The 25,520-nt window shown below is 43.0% G+C and overlaps 1 protein-coding gene and 1 pseudogene across 2 annotated transcripts in view; both read right to left on the bottom strand.

Moving 5' to 3' along the window:
- CHEK2 (checkpoint kinase 2) overlaps positions 1-25,520 on the bottom strand; it is a 47,948-nt gene that overhangs the window by 9,677 nt on the left and 12,751 nt on the right. For both annotated transcript variants that reach the window (XM_044244002.1, XM_044244003.1), the window contains exons 3-9: positions 19,520-19,644; positions 19,253-19,400; positions 15,979-16,069; positions 9,140-9,248; positions 6,540-6,593; positions 2,855-2,916; positions 991-1,090 (exon numbers count right to left, since the gene is read on the bottom strand). In XM_044244002.1, coding sequence (XP_044099937.1) covers positions 991-1,090; positions 2,855-2,916; positions 6,540-6,593; positions 9,140-9,248; positions 15,979-16,069; positions 19,253-19,400; positions 19,520-19,644 — 689 coding nt within the window. The remainder of the gene's footprint in view (positions 1-990; positions 1,091-2,854; positions 2,917-6,539; positions 6,594-9,139; positions 9,249-15,978; positions 16,070-19,252; positions 19,401-19,519; positions 19,645-25,520) is intronic.
- LOC122903759 lies at positions 11,439-11,592 on the bottom strand (annotated as a pseudogene).

Here is a 25,520-nt window from a genome sequence, read left to right as displayed (position 1 = left end):
CTTGGTATGACAGAAGGGAGAGAATCAATTATTAAGACAGTAAAGTACTGGTTAGGGGCTAACGGACTTCAATTCATCTGAATGTACCCCCCCCCCACCCGCCACACACACACCCGGGCCTGGAACAAAAACTCTTCCAAAACACCCTCAACAGGAGAAAGACCTGTCAAAGCCCCCAGGGAGGGCAAACCCAAGTGAACCAGCCGCAGGGAAATCTCCCTCAACCCCCACTCCATAGGAGAACTGCTTCCAAACACTCAGGTTTCCTTCGTGGAGTAGGTCTTCAAGGGAAGAAGTCTCGCCAGGCAATCGCCACAGCTGAATTTGGTTTAAAAACGTGATGTTCAGAAGCAGGGAGGGTACCACCAGCTACTCCTTCACCCAACATCTCCACAGACTAGAGCAGGCGGAGCATATGCCCACCCACCTGCTGCTACGGCTCACAGGCACCTAAGGGGGCCACCTGGAACTGGAGTGGGGGGGTATCCATCTGTCACGACCATGCCACCTTCCCACCCTTACTCTCCCACCTGCCTGCTACCCCCCAAGCTCCCAGCAGGTTAAGAGGTTTTCTACAAGGTTCAGGCCCAAGGAGAGATCAGTGCCCTCCGGATACTGCTCCAAGTTAAAGAGAAGACATGTGGGGCCCTGTTTATTTCTCTAACTCCCCTTGCATTTGCCTTCGGCTTGGGTCATGATCCCGGGGTCCTGGGATGGAGCCCCGCATAGGGCCCCTGCTCAGCAGGAAGCCTGCTTCTCCCTCTCCCAACCGCACTGCTTGTGTTCCCTCTCTCGCTGTGCCTCTGTCAAATAAATAAATAAAATCTTTTTTTTAAAAAAAGGGGGAGGTGTTTTTGCCAAGAACAGAACAACACAAGCACAGGCAGACTCTGTACCCCGGGTTTTACGCACCATCCCTTGCTTTCTGCCTGACTTCGGGAGTAATTCACCCACGAGCAGGGTGTCAAAAGATCCAAGGGCTTCGCTTACCTGGACAGCCAGGAGCATCTGGTAAAAATAGAGTTTGCACGTAGCTTCTTTCAGGCGCTTATTTCCCACCACCCTGTCGAAGAGCTCGCCCCCTTCCATCCTGGAAGACACAAGCAAAGCAGGGGGTTCCCTCCTGGAGGCAGACTCCCTTGGATTAACATAGTAACACCAACAAGATTCTTTCAGACAAGCAAAGAGCTGCCTTTGTTACTCACTCTTAAGGACTCCAGTTTGGAAGAAAAGCAGTGAGCTCGTTAAGTCTCTCTACCGTAAAGAGGTCCCCGCTAGAAAGGAAGGAATGAGGAAAGATGGAAGGAGTGGGCAGAGGGCACTGGACACACTTGGGAGGTTTTAAGAATCTGACTCACTGGGCCCCAGGTGGAGCCCATGAGTTTGCATTTTTATCACAGGCCCCAGGGGATTCTGTGGCTGGAGCAATCAGGCCAGCGGGGGCTGAACCCCAGTTCCCTCACTTCCCCGCTGTGGGACTTTGGGCAAGTTATATCACCTCTCTGAGCTTGTTTCTGCCTCTTAAAAAAACAGGGATAACCACCCCCCACCCAACCTTTAACTTGATGGCTGTTGAAAAAATTAAGAGATAATTAATATAGGTAAGGCAGCTGCACAATGTGGCTGCTTGGTGGGGTTATTCAATCCCTCTGAACTTCAGTTTCCTTCTCTGTAAAGGGAGGCTAAACATAGGAACCCTGCAGTAACTTGTGAAGTCACCTGGATGACTATCACGAAGGGTAAAGGAGTCAATTCACGCGAAATGCTCAGAGCAGGAACTGGCTCAGACTAAGTGCTTCATCAGTCTCGGTGACTGTTATATTAAAATATATCAAACTGGTTTTGTTTCTTAAAGACTTATTTACTTGACAAAGAGAAACAGCGAGAGCAAGAACACAAGCAGGGGGAGTGGGAGAGGGAAAACAGGCTTCGCACCAAGCAGGGAGCCCAATGCAGGGCTGGACCCCAGGACCCTGGGATCATGACCTGAGTTGAAGGCAGAATTTAACCATCTGAGCCACCCGGGCACCCCATTATTAAACTGTTTTAAGTAGGTCCGGTCAGACAGCAACAGATATTCTGTTAAGCATCCCAAGGGTCACCCAGTCTTCTCCTAGTGCTATGACTGAGGCTGTTTATTCTAAAATCTTAGTGGTCAACCTGCTTAGCCACTATGTGCCACTCAGGAGCAAAGCCTCGCCCGTCTGCCACAAGAGCCGCTCCCAGAAACACCATGTATTTAGGCAGGAATGAGTCTTAAGACAAGCCTCTTGCAAGGACAGAAATTATTTTGCTCACACCACAGAAGACAGGACTTTGTGGTTACTGAAACAGACCACCAAGTAAACCAGCAACAAAAAAATCAGGTGTCACCATGTCACCCAGGACTTTGATCCCAAGCAGAAGGATCTACCCGGGCAGGTGTTTCAGGGTAATTAATATGCACGTGTGTCTGAGCAACTATGTGTGCCATAGGCTCTGCTGGGCACTTTCCATCCCTCATGGGATTCCATCTTTATGACTCTGTGCATGGGGTATCATCATACCCACCTTCTCGACACAAGTTAAAGACTCAGAGACATGAAGTAAACTCATTCACAGGCAGTCACCTGCAGAGTAGTATCCACAAACTCAGGCCTCCAACTCAGGGCCTGGGAACTTCTAAGCCACGTGCTTCTGGAAACACTGGAGGGATTTTAGAATCAACACTGACCCCACAAGCACACATTGTAAGCCCCACGACCACATACATACAACGAGGGTTCCCAGGATGGGAAAAAAGCACGCCAGCCTTCAATTCTTTGGTGGCTTATAAGCAATGAAACAGAAACAAATAGAAAGGTTTATTACTTACAATTCCAAGACAATGTAATAATCTTCAGCATCAAAAAAGTCTTTAATCTTGATGATACAAGGCTAAGAGAGAATAGAGGAAAAGTAGTAAGAAGCTCCCAAGAGGGAAACCACAGGAGCAGGACTCAGGCATTTGGTCCCCTGCCTCAAGACACTGAAGTCCGTATTGCAGAAAAGGCAGCACAGCACTGAGCTGGCTCTTCAGTGAGAATGTGCAATAAATCCCCCAACCCACCAAGCTGGGGAGGGACAGGTCATGTTTCACACACAAGGATGACACCAAGGCAGGCAGGCCAGTGTCTTTCCAACATCCCTGCTGACTGTCCCAGAACCCAGGTACTGAAGGACACCTAAGGAACCCAAAGTACCAAACACTGGCGTGCTTCCTCCTCTCTGGACCATGAAACACCCTGCCTGCCCAAGATTCCCAATGTCACACTCGGCTCACCACCCTCCTGCCTGGTGATCCAGCCCTCTGGGTATCCAGCCTCAGGTCAGCCTAGGCTAATGTCACCCTTGGAATGCACCCACAGTTCCTTGCATTGGTTCTCATCTGCATGCCTGACACCCATCTTCAATGTCTATCTCACCAGACTGTGAGCTCCAGGAGGGCAGAAAAAGGAAACTAATACCCACCATGGGTCTCCTTCCATCAGGCACTTCATGGGTTGAGTCTTCCTCTGCTCACCCGAGTCTTATTTATCTTTCTAGGACCAACACTCAGAGAGCAGCTGGCACACAGGAGACATTCATATGCTGCCCAGATTAATACAAACAAAACACCACCCACTGAGGGTAGACTATGCCAGCCCCATTTTGTTTGAAGATTTTATTTATTTATTTGACAGAGCGAGCGAGCGAGTGAGCGAGCACAGGCAGCGAGCGAGTGAGCGAGCACAGGCAGCGGGAGCAACAGGCAGAGAAAGAAGCAGGTTCCCCGAGGAGCAGGGAGCCCGATGCAGGGACTCCATCTCAGGACTCCGGGATCATGACCTGAGCCAAAGGCAGACCCTTAACCAACTGAGCCACCCAGGCGCCCCTGCCAGCCCCATTTTGGTCATAGCATACACAACCATGGGAGTGAGGCTGAGAACAGACTGGCTCCACCACTCCTTACCTATGATCATAGCATATCCTTGCTCTGTAGGACCATTTGTTTTTTTTTTAAAGATTTTTATTGATTTATTTGACAGAGAGAGATCACAAGCAGGCAGAGAGGCAGGCAGAGAGAGAGAGAGGAGGAAGCAGGCTCCCTGCTGAGCAGAGAGCCCAATGCGGGACTCGATCCCAGGATCCTGAGATCATGACCTGAGCCGAAGGCAGCGGCTTAACCCACTGAGCCACCCAGGCGCCCTGTAGGACCATTTGTTAATTGTCACAATAATGAAGACACTGGATATGTATTATAGTGTTATATTAAGAGAAACAGAGAAGAAAGGAAAACTGAAATTCTCATATACCTTAACAGAAAGGCAACAGGCTATCTCAAATTGATACATCAAGAAACAGCACTTTATGCCTATCATGTAGAAATATGGATACACTGGTTTAAAAAAAAAAAACAGATGAAAGAGTTCTAAAATGTTTGTAGGGGAGGATTAGGGGGCTGCAGAGCTACAGTCTGTGTATAAACCTTTGAGCAAGATTTGACTCTCTAGATTCTATGCATGTGATCATCTTAGTGAAATATAGAAGCAGAAGACACATGTGGAAAAGAACCAGGAGATCAGAGGAACGAATGAGAGCTGCTTGGTTCTGCCTGGCTTCACCCGGCAGGGCCAGGGCCCACCTGGGAACAGATGGGGCTGGGAGCTGGTAGAGCACGAGGAGGTGCCTGGCAGTCCAAGCCTGTAGGCGCCACCACCTCTAGGGTCATTCATGCACTGCAGCACTGTAGCTGAAGGCGTCTCTCCTAAACCAGAGCTACTACCCTAAACCCTCCACTTAGATCATACACGGAACAGTTTATGGAGTGACAGATTGCTGTCACTCCCCAAGCATGCTCTCCACACAGAAAGCTTGGCGAGTAAATCTCATTGAATTCCCAACTGACCTTTATGGTTTGTATCCTTACTGTCTCCATTGCACAGATGAGCAAACAGAGACTATGAAAAGTGAAATGACCACCTGAGAGCCAGGAGGTAAGAAAGATGGGACTAGGAACCCAGGTCTATCTCCCCCACTAGGCTGAAACCACAGGAGAGGGGGGACAGCCAAATCCATCTGTGCTCAGCACCACCCAGGTCTTAGAAGACAGGCTGGCACAGTGTCTGATGACTGACTGGATCAATGCCTGGCTCCAAGCACTAGGCTCTGCTGGGCTATCAGGCTCTACCCATTATCCCCCAAATGCACTCATGAGCCTATATTCAATTTCCAAGAGCTTTCCACATACCCTTGTAAATTGCCAAGAAATTATCTCCAGAAATCTTTCTCAAGGGTTCTAAATTCCTCTCGACTGCAGTGGACATTGGATCTGCGTAAATGTTATGTTTGGGGATCCTCTGACATCAGGAAAAATCCCCTGAGGATTTGAAGTGTTTATCTTATGGGTATGTTTGGGGTATGTTTGAAGTAACCCCACCCCAGAAGATTAGAGGACTCCTCTCTTGAACGAGAGATTCCAGATCCCTTGGGGAAAAAAAGGCTAATTCAGGGGAAGAGGAGGAAGATGCAAGGGAATTAGAAGAAAGCAAAGCCAGGATGCTGGCTACTCAGATTCTCTGGCTTTCAAGACCCACCTATTCAACTATTGTGGTGATGGCGGTGATTCTGTTCTTAATTTCTATTTACTGTTTGAGGCATTTGAGGAGGTGGAGAAAGAAGAAATCTTTTCATTGCTTAGAGGTTAAGAACCAGAGTTAAGATTCACGCATCTGGGTGGCTCAGTTGGTTAAGCATACAACTCTTGATTTTGGCTCAGGTCATGATCTTAGGGTTGTGGATCAAATGCCAGCATCAGGCTCCTCTCTGGGCATGGAGCCTGCTTAAATTATCTCTTACCCTCTCCCCTCTGCCCCTAGCCCCATTCCAAAAAAAAAAAAAAAAGAATTAAAATAAGATCATCCTTAGCTGGACAGCCTGGAGGTCTAATTGCAAGTTTCAATTCCAGTGCCAAACTAGCTCATGACTTCATGGGGGCTCATGAATTAATGAAGAAACAGAAAAAAACAATAAAAAGGAATATGGATCAGTCTAAAGTTCTCTTCTCACTTCTTAAAAGACTCTCTTTCCAGTGAGACAAGCTCATCACTACACAAAAGATAGGAACTATTTATACCCACTGAGATAAATGGAAATCAGCACTTTCAAGGTATAATTCAGAGGTACTGAAACTTCAGGTATAATTAAACTAAATTTACCAAATTAGCATCGTCTTCCCAAACATAATCAGTTGATCAAATCCCTATAAGATGAAATACTTGGGAAATGTAGGTGTTGGTCAAAACTCACTCAGTGGAAGTATCACATTATTTAATCATGAAATCTTTATACAGTATTGTCCTCTCAAAATTTCAGGCTAAAGCTCTTTCCAGCTAAATACATACCCCCCACGAATGTGTACCCACACACAATTAAGGAACCCAAGTTCATACTAGCTTTATTAAACTGAAATACTTTGTACTCCTCCCATATTTTAAGAGAAGTAGATTTAAGTATGGGTCATATTTTATAGCAATACTTACATGATTTAGTTTTTTCAAAATTTCTATTTCTGTTTCAACATTGAGAGCTGGATCCTTTGATCAATTAAAAAAAAATCAAAGTTTGTTAATAATAGTAATAGTCAATATTTAGAAAATATTTAGTTACAAGTTATTTGGGTAAAAGCTGCCTGAATTCCACACACCCAGCCTTACTCATACAGATAATTCAAGGGTTGGGGTCAGAGAATTAAATCGCTCACCTAAAAAACAGTCTGCAAAGTGCTTGGCAAATAGCATTCAGTAAATGACCAGGCCCAATGTCAACCTCTTTTTTTGAAAGAATCATCTTAGAGAAGTCTCATACTCCCGAAGTAAACTGGGTTCTATAATTATCCTCATTTCACAAATGGAGTAACTGAGGCACACAGAAAGGAAGCCACTCGCTCCAGTTCTCACAAGTTCTCACACTTACCTGGTGAGCTCTGTCTCTCTCTCTTTTTTTTTAAGTTTTTATTGGAATTCCAGTTGGTTAACAGACAATGTAATATTGGTTGTAAGCTCTGTCTCTCTGGCGGTGGAATTGTTTATACTCATAAAAATGATACAATAAATAAACCACAGACAAGAGGTATTCAATTAAATTGTAAAAGGAAAACGCCAAGCCAAATTTCTAATAACGGAGCAGACACAGATTCCAATTTGCTGCAGGCTGACATATTTACTGAGGCAGCAAGGAGAGGAAGCACCAGGGGACTGGAGTTGCTCTCCACTGCAATTCCAAAAGGATGAATCGACTCACTCAGCCTCAGGGGCTACACCCTCCCAAGCAAGGAGGATATAGAATTACATATTTATGTAAAATGGACTTCAGCTAAGAAACCCAGATGTTTAATTTTAAAAGCCTGCCTCTTCCTGTAAGCTGTTAAACTCATTACCAAGTCAGGGCATACTCTGATGATAGAGAGGTCTTAAAGAGCCCAAGCTGATTTGAAAGATGAAATTAAGAAGTGTAAGTTTGCTCCAAGTCATTAAGAATCTGGTAGGTGTTTTCTTCCCCCTCAAAATGGAAAACAAACCCAGAATCACAGGGGAAAAGGATCTACCACAAAGTGAACACAGAAAGGAAATTGCTCTTGCCATATGAGAATGGCGTTGTCCTTGGGGCGCGGGTGGAGGATGGGGGATCGATCTTGAAAGAATGTTGAAAGTATAATGGCCAGAAACAGCTGGCCACAAAAGAAAATGTGATTAGAGACCTCACTTTACATTACTTTGTAGGGTCATGTGTTGAAAGACCAATACATTTCACCATTTCACCAATGCAGTAAACATGTATTAGGGAAAATGGGATAAAATGAATAATTTTAATTAAATAATTTAATTAAGATTTTTAAAAATCTGCAGATGCTAAGATATTCACTGTTTCGTTATTGGGAAGGGCAAAGAACTAGAAATTATTCCAAATGATTAAACAGAACAATGGGTGAATAAATTATAATACCGTTCAGAAAAAAGAGACTCAATCATCAAAAAGCATGGCACATGCTCAGTCAATTAAGCAGCTGCCTTCAGCTCAGGTCATGATCCCACACGGTCCTGGGATCGAGCCCATCTCTTGGGCTCTGTGCTCAGTAGGAAGCCTGCTTCTCCCTCTCCTACAGCTCCCTCTGCCTGTGTGCTTTCTCTCTCCCTCTCTCTCTCTGTGTCAAATAAATAAATATAAATCTTAAAAAAAAAACAACAAGATGGGGCACCTGGGTGGCTCAGTGGGTTAAGCCTCTGCCTTCAGCTCGGGTCATGATCTCAGGGTTCTGGGATCGAGCCCCGCATCAGGCTCTCTGCTCAGCGGGGAGCCTGCTTCCCCCTCTCTCTCTGCCTACTTGTGATCTCTCTCTCTGTGTCAAATACATAAATAAAACCTTTAAAACAAAACAAAACAAAAAAACAACAAGGCATCTACTAAGGGAAATTTTATGCATTAACATTTATGTGGAAAACCAGAATACAAAATGATGTATACAATATGATTTCAACCATCTAAAAATGCAAATTTTATGAAAAAGGACTACAAGGAGAAAGAATACTGGGAACAGTTGTAGAGTTAAAGTGGGGGGGGATAAGGCTGGGTTTCCCACCCCACCACCCAACAATTCCTTTTCATGTACTGTAAAAACTTGTAGCAACTTGTAACAACACTTCCTACTAGGTATATTATTATGTACAATGAAGTATTTTTGGAACCAAGCTATTGATAAGTACATTTCCAGGTTAGTTTTACATATATATATACACACACACACACACACACACACACACACACACACACACACACTTTTTTTAATGGGGGAGGACAAAAGGACAGAGAGAGAATCTTAAGCAGGCTCTACACACAGTGCAGATGCAACAGAAGGCTTGACCTCACAACCCTGAGACCATGACCTAAGCCAAAATCAAGAATCAGATGCTTCACTGACTGAGCCACCCAGGGGCCCCAATACTCAAAATTCTTCAGTGTTGTTTAATACAAATTCACATATGTGAACAGTGACTTCTTCCTGACATTGAACATCACCACTCTAAAATTATTTGGGGGACATTAAGTGTTAAAAACAGCTGAGCATCCACAAACAGGTACTTACAGCCTCTCTCTCAGAACCAATAGCGAACTTCCTTTTGCTGATGATTTTTATGGCTACTTTTTTACATGTTTTCCTCTCAAAAGCTAGCTTCACCTCACCACAGGCACCACTGCATGAGAAACACAAAATGATCGATTATCAGAATGATTTTAATCAGGAGACCCATCATTCCTGAGCTGGCCTCACCAAGTTAAATACCATCCACACACAACCTTGCCACTGTCCCTATTTTCAGACAACACAGTGAAACCTCACCAAGGTTAAAATGTCAAGGGCATAAGTGAATGTGGACCATCCAATAGCACTGAGTCAGCTCCAAATTCCACTTTTTGAGCTGAGAGATACAGACTTAAGTCTTACTGGCACCCCAGTGTGTGAAATTCTCAGAAAGACACTAAGAACAAATAGAGAAATTACTTATCCTAGATTCAGAGACACATCAAGTCGAACAAAGTCCTAGACAAAAATGAGTTTGACTGACACAAGTTATAGCAAACAGCATCTGCAAAGGAATTACTTTGACCAATATCGTCTTTCTTATTCAAACGAACTATATAAGCAGTCAATGCCAGGAATTTCACCCTAAATAAAATCACAATGCCTAAAACACAGAAAGAAGTATCTATGCAACTAACCTGCTTGTAGCAAACTCTCAAAGATTTACAATTAATTGGGACACTGTAATAGAGGAGGAATGATACCCAATATACCACCTAAAATACAGATAACCCAGTGGGCTCTGTTCTCCAAAGCTTGGGTCAAGTGAAGGTAACGGCCACTCAAATATCAATCCCTCATTACATGCCCGAAGTAGACTGTAATTACTATGACTCTGGAATGGGATGATGGGTTTGCCAAGACATTTTTTTTTCCTAACAAAATCTACCACTGTTATCATTTTTTTTTTTTTAAGATTCTATTTATTTATTTGACACAGAGTGATCACAAGTAGGCAGAGAGGCAGGCAGGCAGAAACGGAGAAACAGGCTCCCCGCTGAGCAGAGAGCCTGACGCGGGGCTCCATCCCAGGACCCTGAGACCATGACCCAAGCCAAAGGCAGAGGCTTAACCCACTGAGTCACCCAGGCGCCCCCGTAATCATTTTAAAATGTGCAATTCAGTGGCATTAAGTATAAGTACATCCTCCTGTCATGCAACCATCACCCCTGTCTAGCTGCAGGATTTTTTCATCAGCCCAAATGGAAGCCCCACCCCATTCTATGCTGCAACCAGCCACTGGCAACCACGGATCTACTTTGTCTCAATGGATTTGCCTGTTCTGAACATCCCATCTCAATGAAATCATTTGACATGTGGCCCTTTGTGTCTGGCTTCTTTCACTTAGCATGTTCTCAAGGTTCAGCCATGCTGTAGGATGCATCAGTAATTCGCTCCATTTTATAGCTAAATAATATTCCGTTGTGGGATGCCTGGGTGGCTCATTCAGTTAAGTGTCTGCCTTCATCAGCTCAGTTCATGATCCCAGGGTCCTGGCATCAAATCCCACATTGGGCTCCTTACAGAACAGGGAGCCTGCTTCTCCCTCTGCCTGCTGCTCCCCTGCTTATGCTCTCTCCGACAAATAAGTAAATAAAATCTTTTTAAAAATAATTTAAAAATATACAGAATATTCCATTGTATGGATATATCACAGTTTGTTGAGCTATTCATTTGTTGATGGACATTTGGGTTGTTTCCACCATTTGGCTATTGTGAATCGAGCAGAACTGAATATCCATGCCTAAGTTATTTTTTGAACACCTGTTTTCAACTGGGGCGGGTTATATAACCTGCAAGGGGGAATTGCTGGATCATATGGTAATTCTATGCCTCACTTTTTGATAAACCAATCAATTATTTCCCACAGTGGCTACACCATTTTACATTCCCATCAGTAGTACATGGAGTTTCCAATTTCTCTGCATCCTAACAAACACTTGTTACTTTCCATTTCTCTACTATGCCATACTCCTGGCTGCAAACTAGTATCTATGGTTCTCATTTGCATTTCCCTAATGACAAGGATGCTGAGCATCTTGTCAAGTGGTGGTTGGTCATTTGTATACCTTCTTTCAAGAAGTCTATTTAAATCCTTTGCCCATTTCTAAACTGGATAGTTCTAACTTTCGTTGTTCTTTATTCTGAATACTAGATCCTTATTAGACATACTGACTTGCAAGTGTTTTTCTCTCCATGGCTGTTTCACTCCCTTTACAGTATGTGGATGCACTGAAGCTTTTACATTTGATGAAGTCTAATTTATCCATTTTTTCTTCCTTTATCATTTTTTTTATGCTTCTGGTACCATATTTAAGAAACCAACACCAAATCTAAGATCATGAAGAGTTATCCCTGTTTTCTTCTTATAGTTTAATACTTCTATTTCTTTCAATTAACAATAATCGCGCCTCGGATAAACCTCATTGGCTACAATACTGCCACTGCGCAAAGCTAATACTTCTATTTCCTACATTTAGATTGTTCCTTTTTTTTTTTAATATTTTATTTATTTATTTGAGAGTAAGAGAGAGAGTATGGGAGAGGGAAGGGTCTGAGGAAAAAGCAGACTCCCTGCTGAGCAGGGAGCCTGATGCAGGGTTCATTCCTGGGACTCCGGGATCTTAACCTAAGCCGAAAGCAGACACTTAACTGACTGAGCCACTGAAGAGCCCCTCATTTTTTCCTTTTCATTTTTGCAGATAGTGTGAGGTAACAGTCCATATAAGTATTATTTTAAGATTTTATTTATTTGTCAGAGAGAGGGAGAGAGAGCGAGCACAGGCAGACAGAGAGGCAGGCAAAGGCAGAGGGAGAAGCAGGCTCCCCGCCAAGCAAGGAGCCCCATGCGGGACTTGATCCCAGGACGCTGGGATCATGACCTGAGCCGAAGGCAGCTGCTTAACCAACTGAGCCACCCAGGCGTCCCTATTTTTTAACATCTGTCCAAAACATTGCCCAAAAGGTGATCAAGTCACCTTTTGCCTGGGAAGTCTTTCCTGAGTCTATGCAGCTCAGGTGGGTGATCTCTAACAGTAACCTAGGATGGACCTGTAACCAAAATTGAGCCAGTCAAGGTTCTCCCTGGACTCAAATGCGGATATTGGGAGAGAAACAGTTTTGCCTACAGTGGCTTCTAGAAGGAAGAAAATACGAATGGGGCTCCAGGAAGCCATCTTTCCTGCCACAAAGAGAAAGCAAATCTATAGTAGCTGAATCAAGTGAAGGCACCAGAGCCCTGGCAACACTGTTAGGAGCCCTTACATCCAGCCACAGGTAAAGCCACACAGATAATCAGAACTCAAAGATAAGAAACAAAGCCCTAGGGGGCGCCTGGGTGGCTCAGTGGGTTAAGCCGCTGCCTTTGGCTTAGGTCATGATCTCAGGGTCCTGGGATCGAGTCCCACATTGGGCTCTCTGCTCGGCAGGGAGCCTGCTTCCCTCTATCTCCCTCTCTGCCTGCCTCTCCGTCGGCTTGTGATCTCTCTCTGTCAAATAAATAAATAAAATTTAAAAAAAAAAAAAAAAGAAACAAAGCCCTAAAGGCCACCTGATCCAGTCATACCTGAAATCAGTTGTGCCCCTGTTATAAGAGTCAGTAAAGTTCTTTTCTTTTCTGACTCATGTGAGTTAAGATTCTGCCACCTGCTAAAAGCTAGAGGATTTTCCCTTAGGAAAAAAAAAAAGTCACATATATTTCTTAAGGATGGGCACAAATTTCACTGTAAATTTCCAAGCACCAATGCAAATACAAAAACATAGTGAGGTACTGAATTTAACATCTACAAACTAAAATATCTCCCACAGATGGTCATAAAGAGTACATACACTATGTTTGATTCTATCTGGCAGGAATATAGGTGATTATTTCCTTCTATTAACTTCTACTTTCATGTTTCCAAAAATGTTAAAAAAAAAAAAAAAGGCTTCTGGGGTCGGGGAGGGGTGGGAGATTGAAGGACATGATGCAATGTGGTAAAGGTGTCCCTAAGGAAGTGGTTCTCAGGGCGCCAGGCTGGCTCAATTGAGAGTGCATGTGACTCTTGATCTTGGGGTCATGAGTTCGAGCCCCTTACTGGGCATACAGATTACTTAAATAAATAAAACTTAAAAACCTAGGGACGCCTGGGTGGCTCAGTTGGTTGGACGACTGCCTTCGGCTCAGGGCGTGATCCTGGAGTCCCGGGATTGAGTCCCACATCAGGCTCCCAGCTCCATGGGGAGTCTGCTTCGCTCTCTGACCTTCTCCTCGCTCGTGCTCTCTCTCACTGTCTCTCTCTCTCAAATAAATAAATAAAATCTTTAAAAAAAAAAAAAAATAAGGAAGTGGGGGGGGTGGGAGGTTGGGGTACCAGGTGGTGGGTATTATAGAGGGCACGGCTTGCATGGAGCACTGGGTGTGGTGAAAAAATAATGAATACGGTTTTTCTGAAAATAAATAAATTGGAAAAAAAAAAAAAAACCTAAGGAAGTGGGGCGCCTGGGTGGCTCAGTCTTTAGGCATCTACCTTCGACTTGAGTCGTGGTCCCAGGGTCCTGGGATCAATCCCCAAGCCAGAATCCCTGCTCAGTAGGGAGCCTGCTTCTCCCTCTCCCACTCCCCGTACTTGTGTTCCCTCTTCCACTGTCTCTCTGTCAAATAAATAAATAAAATCTTAAAAGGAAAAAAAAAAAAAAAAACCTAAGGAAGTGGTTCTCAAAGTAGGATTAAGCAACCCCTAAGGGACCTCAAGATGCTTGCAGGATGTCCACAAAGCCTAAACTACTTGCAGAATAATACTAAGACATTATTTGTCTTTTTCATTCTCATTCTCTCAGGAGCGCACAGTTTTCCAGAGGCTATACAACATGTGATATAATGGACTGAACAAAGAAGCAGTATCAGGATCTAGCCATTTTCTAGTAAACCAGGTATCAAAGACGTTTGTAAAAATGTGAAATGATGTCTCTCTTTTCACTAATCTTTATTTAAACAATTATTCTGCAGGGCCCCTGGTTGGCTCAGTCGATTAAATGACTGCCTTCAGCTCAGTTCATGATCCTGGGGTCCTGGGTTTGAGCCCCACATCCGGCTCCCTGCTCAATGGGGAGCCTGCTTCTTCCTCTTCTGCTTGCCCTGCCGATGCATGCTACACCTCTCTCTCTCTCTCTCTCTCTCTCTCTCTCTCTCGTAAATATATGTCTTTTTAAAAAATTATTTTGCACTAAAAACATTATCCCTTTTTTAAAGATTTTTTTATGTATCTGAGAGAGAGAGTGTGAGTGGGTAGGGCAGGGAGAGAGAACCCTAAGCAGACTCCCCAATGAATGGGGAGCCTGAATGGTCGGTCGGGGGGGCTCAATCCCACGACCCTGAGATCATGACCTGGGCCGAAATCAAGAGTTGGACACTTTAACCAACTGAGCCACGCAGGCAACCAAAAACATTATTTATCTTAATGTAGTTGAGTTTTTTAATGCATTAATTAGTATCATTAATGTCTGCATTTGAATTTCTAATACAGTTAGTATCAACAGATTTAAGCCATGTGAACAAAAGCTCCTTGACATCCTCAGTAATTTTTAAGAGCATAAGGGATCCTAGAGCGACTGGGTGGCTCAGTCATTGAATGTCTGACCAGCTCAGGTCATGATCTCAGGGTCCTGTAATTGAGCCCTGCGTAGGGCTCCCCACTCAGTGGAATGTCTGCTTCTCCCACTCATTCTGCCCCTCCCCTGCTCCTGCTCTCTCTCTCTCTCAAATAATACGATCTTTTAAGGAAGGAAGGAAGGAAGAGTGTAAGGGGTTCTGAAACCAAATATTTTGAGAACTTTGCCCTGATTGGTCAGTTTCATTTCACTTCTCAAGATTTCACAGATTCTGAAGAGGGCATAAATGCAGTAAATTCTTCTTTTATGGAGGGTAATAAAAATGTTCTAAAACTGGGGCGCCTGGGTGGCTCAGAGGGTTAAAATCTCTGCCTTCGGCACAGGTCATGATCCCAGGGTCCTGGGATCGAGCCCCACATCGGGCTCTCTCCCTGGCGGGAAGCCTGCTTCCTCCTCTCTCTCTCTCTCTCTCACTCTGCCTGCCTCTCTGCCTACTTGTGATCTCTCTCTGTTGAATAAATAAATAAAATCTTTAAAAAAAAAAAAAATGTTCAAAAAAAATGTTCTAAAACTGATTGTAGTAAAGGTTTCACAACTCTGTGAATATATTAAAAAACATTAAATTATATACTTCATATGGGTGAATTGTATGGTATAAAAACTTCTTTAAATTTCTTTTTTTTTTTTTTTTTTTTTTTTTTTTTTTTTATTTATTTATTTGACAGAGAGAGATCACAAGTAGGCAGAGAGGCAGGCAGACAGAAAGAGAGGAGGAAGCAGGCTCCCTGCTGAGCAGAGAGACCGATGCGGGACTCAATCCCAGGACCCTGAGATCATGACCTGAGCCAAAGGCAGCGGCTTAACCCACTGAGCCACCCAGGCGCCCCTAAATTTCTTTATCAAATCAGGGGAGCCTGGGTGGCTCAGTGGGTTAAACCTCTGCCTTCAGCTCAGGTCGTGATCTCAGGGTCCTGGGATTGAGCCCCACATCGGGCTCTCTGCTCAGCAGGGAGCCTGCTTCCCCTTCTCTCTCTGCCTGCCTCTCTGCCTACTTGTGATCTCTCTGTGTCAAATAAATAAATAAAATCTTTAAAAAAATTAATTTATTAAATCAATAACACACCTATCACAAACAAGTTTCCTACAAATATAAACTTAATGAATGTTATAAAACCAAGAATAAAAAACTAATCAATGACAAATATTTAGAAAAAAATGAAAGGCAATTTCCATAATAACAAAAAAAAATTTACCTTCCGAGAGTTTTTGACATGATGTATTGGTCTCTTAATTCCTTAGGATAAATTGATTGATCATCTACAGTCAGATCAAAAAATACAAAAACTAAGGGAAAAAGGGCAGAAATAAGTCTCATTAATTCACTCAATCAAGATAAAAAGTCCTAAAATTAAGTAAACACATGTAATATGAGACAATTATTTTTAATCATATTTAACACGTAACTCTAAAGGAATTATTTACCCAGGATAATAGTAATTTTGTAATATTATGAAATTATATTTCATCTGCATATTATGAAATCCATGGAAAATGACAGTCAAATCTCATTCTTCCATAAAAATACACAGTATCACCTCTCTATACATACATGCAGGAAATCCATACATACATGCTAGTCTCATTCCTTTGCCTCGAATTATTTATCAATTATAAGTAATGTAAAATACCCATGAAAGATTAGTCCCTGCCTGAGCCAGAAAAAAAAATAGCTATGCAGACCAGCAACTGAACTGAAGAGCAATTAGTCTGAGCCCAGAAAAAAATCTTCTAGGCCAATAAACACCCTAGTAAAATTAGACCATAGGTCACCATACTAAAGGATAAGTATTCTCTTCTCTTTGCCATTTATATTCCTCTACAGGTCTGGCTTTTTTTTTTTTAAGATTTTATTTATTTATTTGACAGAGAGAGAGAAATGACACGTAGGCAGAGAGAGAGGGGAAAGCAAGCTCCCTGCTGAGCAGAGAGCCTGATGCAGGGCTTGATCCCAGGACTCTGAGATCATGACCTGAGCCAAAGGCAGAGGCTTTAACCCACTGAGCCACCCAGGTGCCCCAGGTCTGGCATTTTTTTTTTTTAAGATTTTATTTATTTACTTGACAGACAGATCACAAGTAGACAGAGAGGCAGAGAGAGAGGAGGAAGCAGGCTCCCCACCGAGCAGAGAGCCCAATGCAGGGCTCAATCCCAGGACACTGGAATCCTGACCTGAGCCGAAGGCAAAGGCTTTAACCCACTGAGGTACCCAGGCACCCCAAGGTCTGGCATTTTAAAGTGCAAATCATCTTCAACCTACTTTGAAAGTTAAATAAATAGCATTTTCCCCAAAATCCCCTTATTTCTCCATTATCTGTGCTGTATCCAAAAAAACAAAACAAAAAAACCAAAAAACAAAAACAAAAGAAAGAAAAAATAACCCCAGTCATTTAAAAATTTAACCATCCAGGGGCGCCTGGGTGGCTCAGTGGGTTAAGCCACTGCCTTTGGCTCAGGTCATGATCTCAGGGTCCTGGGATCGAGTCCCGTATCGGGCTCTCTGCTCGGCGGGGAGCCTGCTTCCTCCTCTCTCTCTGCCTGCCTCTCTGCCTACTTGTGATCTCTCTCTGTCAAATAAATAAATAAAAATCTTTTAAAAAAAAAAAAATTTAACCATCCATGTGGGCCAAGGCTGCAATCAATTACCAACATTTCAATTCTACAAAATCAGTGGTAAATTTGCCAACTGCCTGTATCCTCTTAAAGAGGGAAATTTGTTGAAACCCTTGAGTTTCTCTTATTTCAGGAAACAGGTTTCGACCTCCCTGGAGTAACCTAGAGTTCCAGTCTCTGGCACAAATCTGAGCCACCTGAGTGTGCTTCATTCCAGGCCGGTCCACATGAGACAGACACCCATGCAGTAAAAGAAATCTGCCAGTGGATCAAGATACAACTATTTCTCTACGCTTGTAGATATTTATGAACCTAGATGTTCCAGTGGCATCTAAGAATCTGGAAATTTGAGCAGTTCTGGAGAGCTATTTCTCACAGATGTCAAGGTCTACTTCAAGAGCTGCAAACTCAGTTGCCCACAGAGGCCAAGGTCTCATACACACAGTGAGGGCTGGGTTGAGTGTAAGACAACATGAAGCAGTGAGGACTTGCATGGGCAAACATATCATGCATCTGATAAAAGGCAGGTTCTACTGAGCACTGGCAAATGCTCCAGGTATGGGGTTACAGGATCAGTATGGCCAGACGGTCCACCTTCTCCAAGCAATCTGGATTTTCACGTTCAAGTACAAACAGCGAATGCCTAATAAAATGCCAATAAACTGAATGCAACCTGCAGAGTGACCTGATCTATTTCAACTCTGGCCACCTTTAGCCCATATAACACCTCTCTTCAAAGCAGAAAAGGTGCTCCTTGGATAGACTAACCAGGAAAAGGTGGCACAGAGCTTGTCAGACAGACCAAATCTCAGCACCTGGTTGTCCTCTCTACCAGGGGCTCTCAAACAGCAATAACCTGCACAGCTGCCCTGACTATAATCATCAGATAGAAAACAGAACAGCAACAGGGAAAACTATCATAAAACGTGCTTTAGGATGCCCAGGACAGCCATCCTTCCCAGATGCCAGTCTAGAGACTGTATGAGAATCAGCTAAGCAAGATTTTTTATATCCCCGGGACTCCTGGACCAAGAGATTTCAGACAGCACCTGGGGGCATCTGTATTTTTAAGGCCTTACACCCACACATAGACATCCTTCCCAATCAACTCTCACGTGGATTTGTAAAGTTCTGTTTTGGTTTTTTTTTTCTTTTCAATCCAAGAAACAAGAGTATATTCCTCCTGTCCAAGGATTTAGAATCACCTTTAAAAATTGCTCATAAACTCTAATTGTAGAAAAAGAAGATTACATTTAACTATTCTGTGGTGAATGACAACTGTTTGGTTTGCTTGTGATTTTGGTAAAGTTTTAGCAGTGGCTGCTTATAAAATGTTGCCCGATGATGACAATAAACATGAACACTTTGGGATAACCACGTGGTATTTAAGGGAGAAGCTTTAAAATGAGATTCTGCCCCAAAATCCCTAACGCCTGGCAGGCCCATGAAGTTCAACTGATACTTGCAGCAATTAAGGAATGAAAGGGAAAAATGACAAAGGAAGAGAAGAACGGAGGGAGGGAGAAGAATTCATGGCCTAAAATAACTCATCGACCCCGAAGACTGATGGGCTATAAACTGCATCGATTAACGAAGAACCATCTTAAGGAGTATACTTCCACTGACAGCAAACAGCCTTAAACACAAAACTAACCCAACCAATCAAACTTTACAAAATCTACCTTGGTAGAAATTTTTCGTTCGTTTAAAAATGCCCCTAGGGCTGCACTGGATCCTGAATACTACTAACCTTCTTACTTTATTTATCCAAACCTTACTCTGCGAAGGGCACAACATCAATTTTCCCTTTACAGGAGAGGAAAAAAAGATCCAGTAACCAGAAGAGAGTAATGTTACCTTTATTACTCCACACTGAAAGTGCAATTTCAGAATTGTTATTCAAAGGAAGGCGTCTTCCTTTCCCTACCAGCTCTCTATTTACAAAGGTTCCATTCCCACTGTGATCTTCTATGTATGCGATGTAAGAGTTTTTAGGACCCATTTCCTAAAATAGAGAACATTTTATTTCAAAGTTTTAACAGTGGGGAGTTACAGTGCTAAGATATCTCAGCATGGTGACAACATTACCGGTTCTCCCAAATACAAGAACACATTGTCACCTACTCTGAAAATCCGAAAGTGCTTCTTGCTGTAAGTCCGGTATTTATCTGTTCTTTTCAGCAGTGGCTCGTCAAAGCAGTATTCACAGCTTCTATCTCTCCCAAACCAGTAGTTGTCATTAACACACTCTGTAACACAAAAGTACACACCGGAGTGCTGTGGAATTTCATGCCCCGAACACCTTTAAAAATTGCTCATAAACTCTAATTGTAGAAAAAGAACCTAAGAAAGCAATCAAGCTTAGAGCTATCTATCAGAATTTTATAGGAGTAAAAACAAAGGGGGGGAAAAAAAACGATTTTCCAACAAGTTTAATAAATTGTGGTTTATACATAACTATGAAACAATAAGCAGTCATTAAAAGTTCTCAAGCAATTACTAATGATTTGAAAAAACTTATAATCTAATAACTTCCTACCTACTACCCTCTTGAGGCTTCCCATCATACTTAGTGTAAAATGTGCACTCTTTCCCATGGCAGGACAGATGCTCAGGACCTGGCCCCTCCTTCCCTCCCACCATCACCTTGTACTGCTCTGCTTGACCATCCTACCCAGGCCCACTGGTGCCTTCCACTGCCCCAAATATGCTGGGTTCAACCCCCCTGGTGCCCTTTGCTTTCTCTGTTCCCAGCAACTTGAACAGCCATCTTGCCTTTGTGTCTGGGCTCAAATTATCATCTTCCATTCAGCTTTCCATATAAGCAGACTCCTACCTCCGTCACCCATTACAATGACATCCTGTTTTCTTGCCCACCGAGAATGGGCCATACCCGGAAGTTATCTTGATTATTTATATATAGTCTCCCTGCATTCCCCCATTAGAACAAACTCCAGAAGGCCAGCCTTGGGTCTCCTGTGTTACATAGCTCAGCACCCAGAACATGAATCTAGTGGGCAAGTAAATATTGACAGAAAGACAGACCAGGCAAAATATTAGCAACTCATATCACAAAGTAGTACTTTCTGTAATATGGGTTAAGTTAATACAAATTTAAAAAAAGACAATCCGGTAAAAACTGGATAAAGGACAGGAAGAGACAATTTATAAGAGAAAGAAATACAAATAGCTCAAACATAAGAAAAAACGGACAAGGAAACTCAACTCAAGAAATTTTTAAAAACAAGAGGTGCCCAGCTGGCTCAGCTGGTAGAGCATGCAACTCTTGAACTCAGAGGTGTGAGTTCAAGCCCCACGACGGGTGTTAACATTACCTAAAAATAAAATCCTAAAAAAAAAGAAAAGAAATAAAAGAAATGCAAAAACATGTATACATTTAAAAAATTATGAACTTTAAAAAATAATACAGCCACCTGGGTGACTCGATCAGTTAAGCATCTGCCTTCAGCTCAGGTCATGATCCTAGGGTGTTGGGATTGAGCCCCATGTTGGGCTCTGTGCTCAGCGAGGGTCTGCTTTTCTCTCTCCCACTGCCTCTCTCACCTGTTTGTGCTCTCTCTCTCTCTCAACTAAATAAATAAAATCTTAAAAAAAGTAATACATTAAGATTTCATGTTCCAACCATCATATTAACAAAATCAAAGAGGGAGTGCCTGAATGGCACAGTCAGTTGGGCCTCCGACTCTTCAGCATGGGTCCTGGTCTTCAGGTTGTGAGACTGAGCCCCACGTCAGGTTTCCAGGCCCAGCATGGAATCAGCTTCAGATTCTATCTCCCTGGGGAGCCTGGGTGGCTCAGTCGTAAAGCCTCTGCCTTCGGCTCAGGTCATGATCCCAGGGTCCTGGGATCGAACCCCACATCGGGCTCTCTGCTCAGCAGGAAGCCTGCTTCCCTCTCTCTCTGCCTGCCTCTCTGCCTACTTGTAATCTCTGTCAAATAAATAAATAAAATCTTAAAAAAATAAAAACAACAAATAAACAGAAAAAGGGGTGCCTGGGTGGCTCAGTTGTTTGGGCCTCTGCATTCGGCTCAGGTCAGGGTCCCGGGGTCCTGGGATCGAGCCCTGCATCGGGCCCCCTGCTCAGCAGAAGTCTGCTTCTCCTTCTGCCTTTCCCCTTGGCTTGTGCTCTCTCTCAAATAAATAAATACAATCTTTAAAAAATATATATATATATATATATATTTTACTTACTTATTTGACAGAGAGATAGCAAGCATAAGTAGGCAGAGCAACAGGCATAGTGGCAGGCAGAGGTTACCATCAAGGCAGTGCGGTACTGTGTAAGGACAGACATATAGATGAAAGGAGAAGAATGAGGAGACCAAAAAGAAATCATATTTACAGTCAACTCATTTCCAAAAAGGGTGCCAAGACAATTCACTGGCAAAAGAACAGTCTTTCCAATAAAAGGCAGTAGGACCAGTAGATATCCACATTCAAAACAACAGAGTTGAGAGGTGCCTGGGTGGCTCAATTGGTTGGGCATCTGCCTTTGGCTCTAGGTCACAATCCCAGGGTCTGGGGACTGAGCCCTGCATCAGGCTCCCTGTTCAGGGGGAGCCTGCTTCTTCCTCTCCCTCTGCCCCTCCCTCCGCACTTGTGCTCTGTCTCGCAGTCTCTCAAATAAATAAATCTTTAAAAACAAACAAAAATCAGGGACGCCTGGGTGGCTCAGTGGGTTAAGCCACTGCCTTCGGCTCAGGTCATGATCTCAGGGTCCTGGGATCGAGTCCCGCATCGGGCTCTCTGCTCAGCAGGGAGTCTGCTTCCCTCTCTCTCTCTCTGCCTGCCTCTCCATCTACTTGTGATTTCTCTCTGTCAAATAAATACATAAAATCTTAAAAAAAAAAAAAATCAAGTTAAAATCCTTACCTCATGCCACATACAAAAATCAACTCAAACAGAATCAAACGCTTACAGTAATGGGAACCAGAACTATAAAACTCTAAGGAAAAAGAACAGTAATGATGCTTTGCCATCTTGGATTAAACAATGTTTTCTTAGATAGAACACTAAAAGCGCAAGTGACAAGTGTGCCTGGGTGGCTCAGTCAGCGAAGTGTCTGCCTTCCGCTCAGGTCATGATTCCAGGGTCCTGGCATCAAGTCCCAAGTAGGACTTCCTGCTCAGCGGGGATTCTGTTTCTCCCTCTCCTTCTCCTCCTCCCCTCTGCTCGTGCTTTCTCTCTCTCTCTCTCAAATAAATAAATCAAATCTTTAAAAAAAAAAAATAAAAACACAAGTGACAAAAGAAAAAATAGAGAAATCGGACATAATTAAAGTTTAAAATTACTGTATCGAACAACATAATCAAGAAAGTGAAAAAGAGGGGCTCCTTAGTTGCTCAGTGGGTTAAGCCTTGGCCTTCAGCTCAGGTCATGATCTCATGGTCCTAGGATCCAGCCCTGAATTGGGCTCTGTGCCCAGCAGGGATTCTGTTTCTCCCTTTCCCTCTGCCCCTACCCCACTTTTTGCTCATGCTCCCCCTCTCTCAAATAAATAAATAAAATCTTAAAAAGAAAAAAGTGAAAAAGAACTCAAAGAATGGAAGTAATATTTGCAAAACATGTATCTGAGGGGCACCTGGGTGGCTCAGTGGGTTAAGCCTCTGCCTTCGGCTCGGGTCATGATCTCAGGTCCTGGGATCGAGCCCCACATTGGGCTCTCTGCTCAGCGGGGAGCCTGCTTCCCCCCTCTCTCTCTGCCTGCCTCTCTACCTACTTGTGATCTCTCTCTCTCTCTCTGTCAAATAAATAAATAAAATATTTTTTTAAAAAAAATCCAACTAAAAAATATCAAAGGCTCTAAACAGACATTTATTTGAAGAAGATACTGGGGCACCTAGGTGGCTCAGTGGGTTAAGCCTCTGCCTTCGGCCCAGGTCATGATCTCAGGGTCATGGGATCAAGCCCTGCATCGGCCCTCTACTCAGCAGAGAGCTTGCTTCCCCTCCTCTCTTTGCCTGCCTCTCTGCCTACTTGTGTCTCTCTGTCTGTCAAATAAATAAATAAAATCTTTAAAAATAAAATAAAATAAATAAAGAAGATACAAAAATGGTCACTAAACACATAAAACGGAGCTCTATTATCATTAGCCATCAGAAAAACGCAAATAAAAACCACAGTGAACTATTTAACACCTACCAGGATGACTATAATTAAAAAGACATATTTAAGTCATGGAGAAATTGGAACCTTCATACATCTTGGTGGAAATACAGAATTGTGCAGATGCTGTGGAAACCAGTTTAGTAGCTCCTTAAAATATTAAGCATGGGGCGCCTGGGTGGCTCAGTTGGGTTAAGCCTCTGCCTTCGGTTCAGGTCATGATCCCAAGGTCCTGGGATCAAGCCCCACATGAGGCTCTCTGCTAGGTGGGGAGCCTGCTTCCCTCTCTCTCTCTGCCTGCTTCTGATATTGGTCTGTCAAATAAATAAACAAAATCTTTAAAATATTAGGCATAGAGACTTCCATGGAACAGCAGTAAGAAAAGTGGGAAGCACAAAAGCAGTTAAATTAAGTGGATCTATAAAAATCAGTCAAGGGACCCATAAAATAAAAGGATGTAGAGGTATGACACCATACACCTAAAATGTGGTGGGAAGAAGACTAAAAAAAATGGGATCAAACTTAATGGGTATCCATTAAGATCAAACTTCAGCAACCATCAATTTTACAAAGACTGCTAGGTAAGTAAGATGTTATATACAAACCTGAGGGTTGTGCGTTTGTCTCCATCAATCAAAAACCAGGAATAGATATCCAAATAACAAAGACATAAGAATTCATTTTGTTTCTAAAGACAGCAAGCAATCCACAAGAAGAGAAAAAAAAAAAAGAACAGAACTACAAAAACTACCACAAAAAAACCCATAAAACAATAAAAAGAGCAAAGTATATAATACAAGCTTACCCTCAAGAAGCAGAAAAATCTCAGATAAACAATATAACCTTACACCTTAAGGAGCTAGAAAAAGAAAAACAAAGCCTAAAACAAGTAACAAAATGGCAATTAAGTACGTACCTACCAGTAATTACTTAGAATGCAAATGGAGTTAACAATCAAAAGACACTGTGCGATAAAATGGATAAAAAAGAAGACCCATCTATATTCTGCCGACAACAAACTCATTTCAGACCTCAAGACACATGCAGATTGAAAGTAAATGGATGGAGGGACGCTCAGGGACTCAGTCAGCTGAGCATCCAGCTCTTGGCTCAGGTCATGATCTGAGGATTCTGAGATAGAGCCCCGTGCTGCCCCAAGCTCAGGGTGGAATCTGCTTGGGGATTCTTTCCCTCTTCCTCTCCCTCCCAGACTGCTCCCCTCCCCCACCCTCCACTTGCCTGTAGGCTCTCTCTCTCCCTCTCAAATAAATAAGTAAATCAATAGGTGCCTGGATGGCTCAGTCGGTTAAGCGTCTGCCTTCGGTTCAGGTCATGATTGCTGGGTCCTGAGATCATGTCCCACATTGGGCTCCCCATTCAGGAGGGAGTCTGCTTCTTCCTCTCCCTCTGCCTGCTGCTCCCCCTACTTGTGCTCTCTTTCTCTCTCTCTCTGTTAAATAAGTAAAATCTTTAAATAAATAAATAAAGTAGATTTTTTAAGTGAAGGGATAAAGATTTATCATGCAAATGGAAATGAAAAGATAGCCAGGATAGCGATGCTCAGACAAAATACTTTAAAACAAAGACTATAGGGGCGCCTGGGTGGCTCAGTGGGTTAAGCCGCTGCCTTCGGCTCAGGTCATGATCTCAGGGTCCTGGGATCGAGTCCCGCATCGGGCTCTCTGCTCAGCGGGGAGCCTGCTTCCTCCTCTCTCTCTCTGCCTGCCTCTCTGCCTACTTGTAATCTCTCTCTGTCAAATAAATAAATAAAATCTTTAAAAAAAAAAATACAAAGACTATAATAAGAAACAAAGAAGGACGCTGGTTAATCATAAAGGGAACAATCCAACAAGAAGATATAACAATTTTAAATATTTATACACTGAACCTGGGAGCACCCAAATATATAAAGCACTAAAAACAAACATAAAGGAAGCAATCAATATTAATACTTAACAGTACACATTTACATCTATGAATAGATCATTCCAAACAAAA

Source organism: Neovison vison, chromosome 3, assembly GCF_020171115.1.
Source record: "Neovison vison isolate M4711 chromosome 3, ASM_NN_V1, whole genome shotgun sequence".
NCBI lineage: Eukaryota > Metazoa > Chordata > Mammalia > Carnivora > Mustelidae > Neogale > Neogale vison.
The sequence above is the reverse complement of the archived record's forward strand: the minus strand, read 5'-3'. Positions and strand labels throughout refer to the sequence as shown.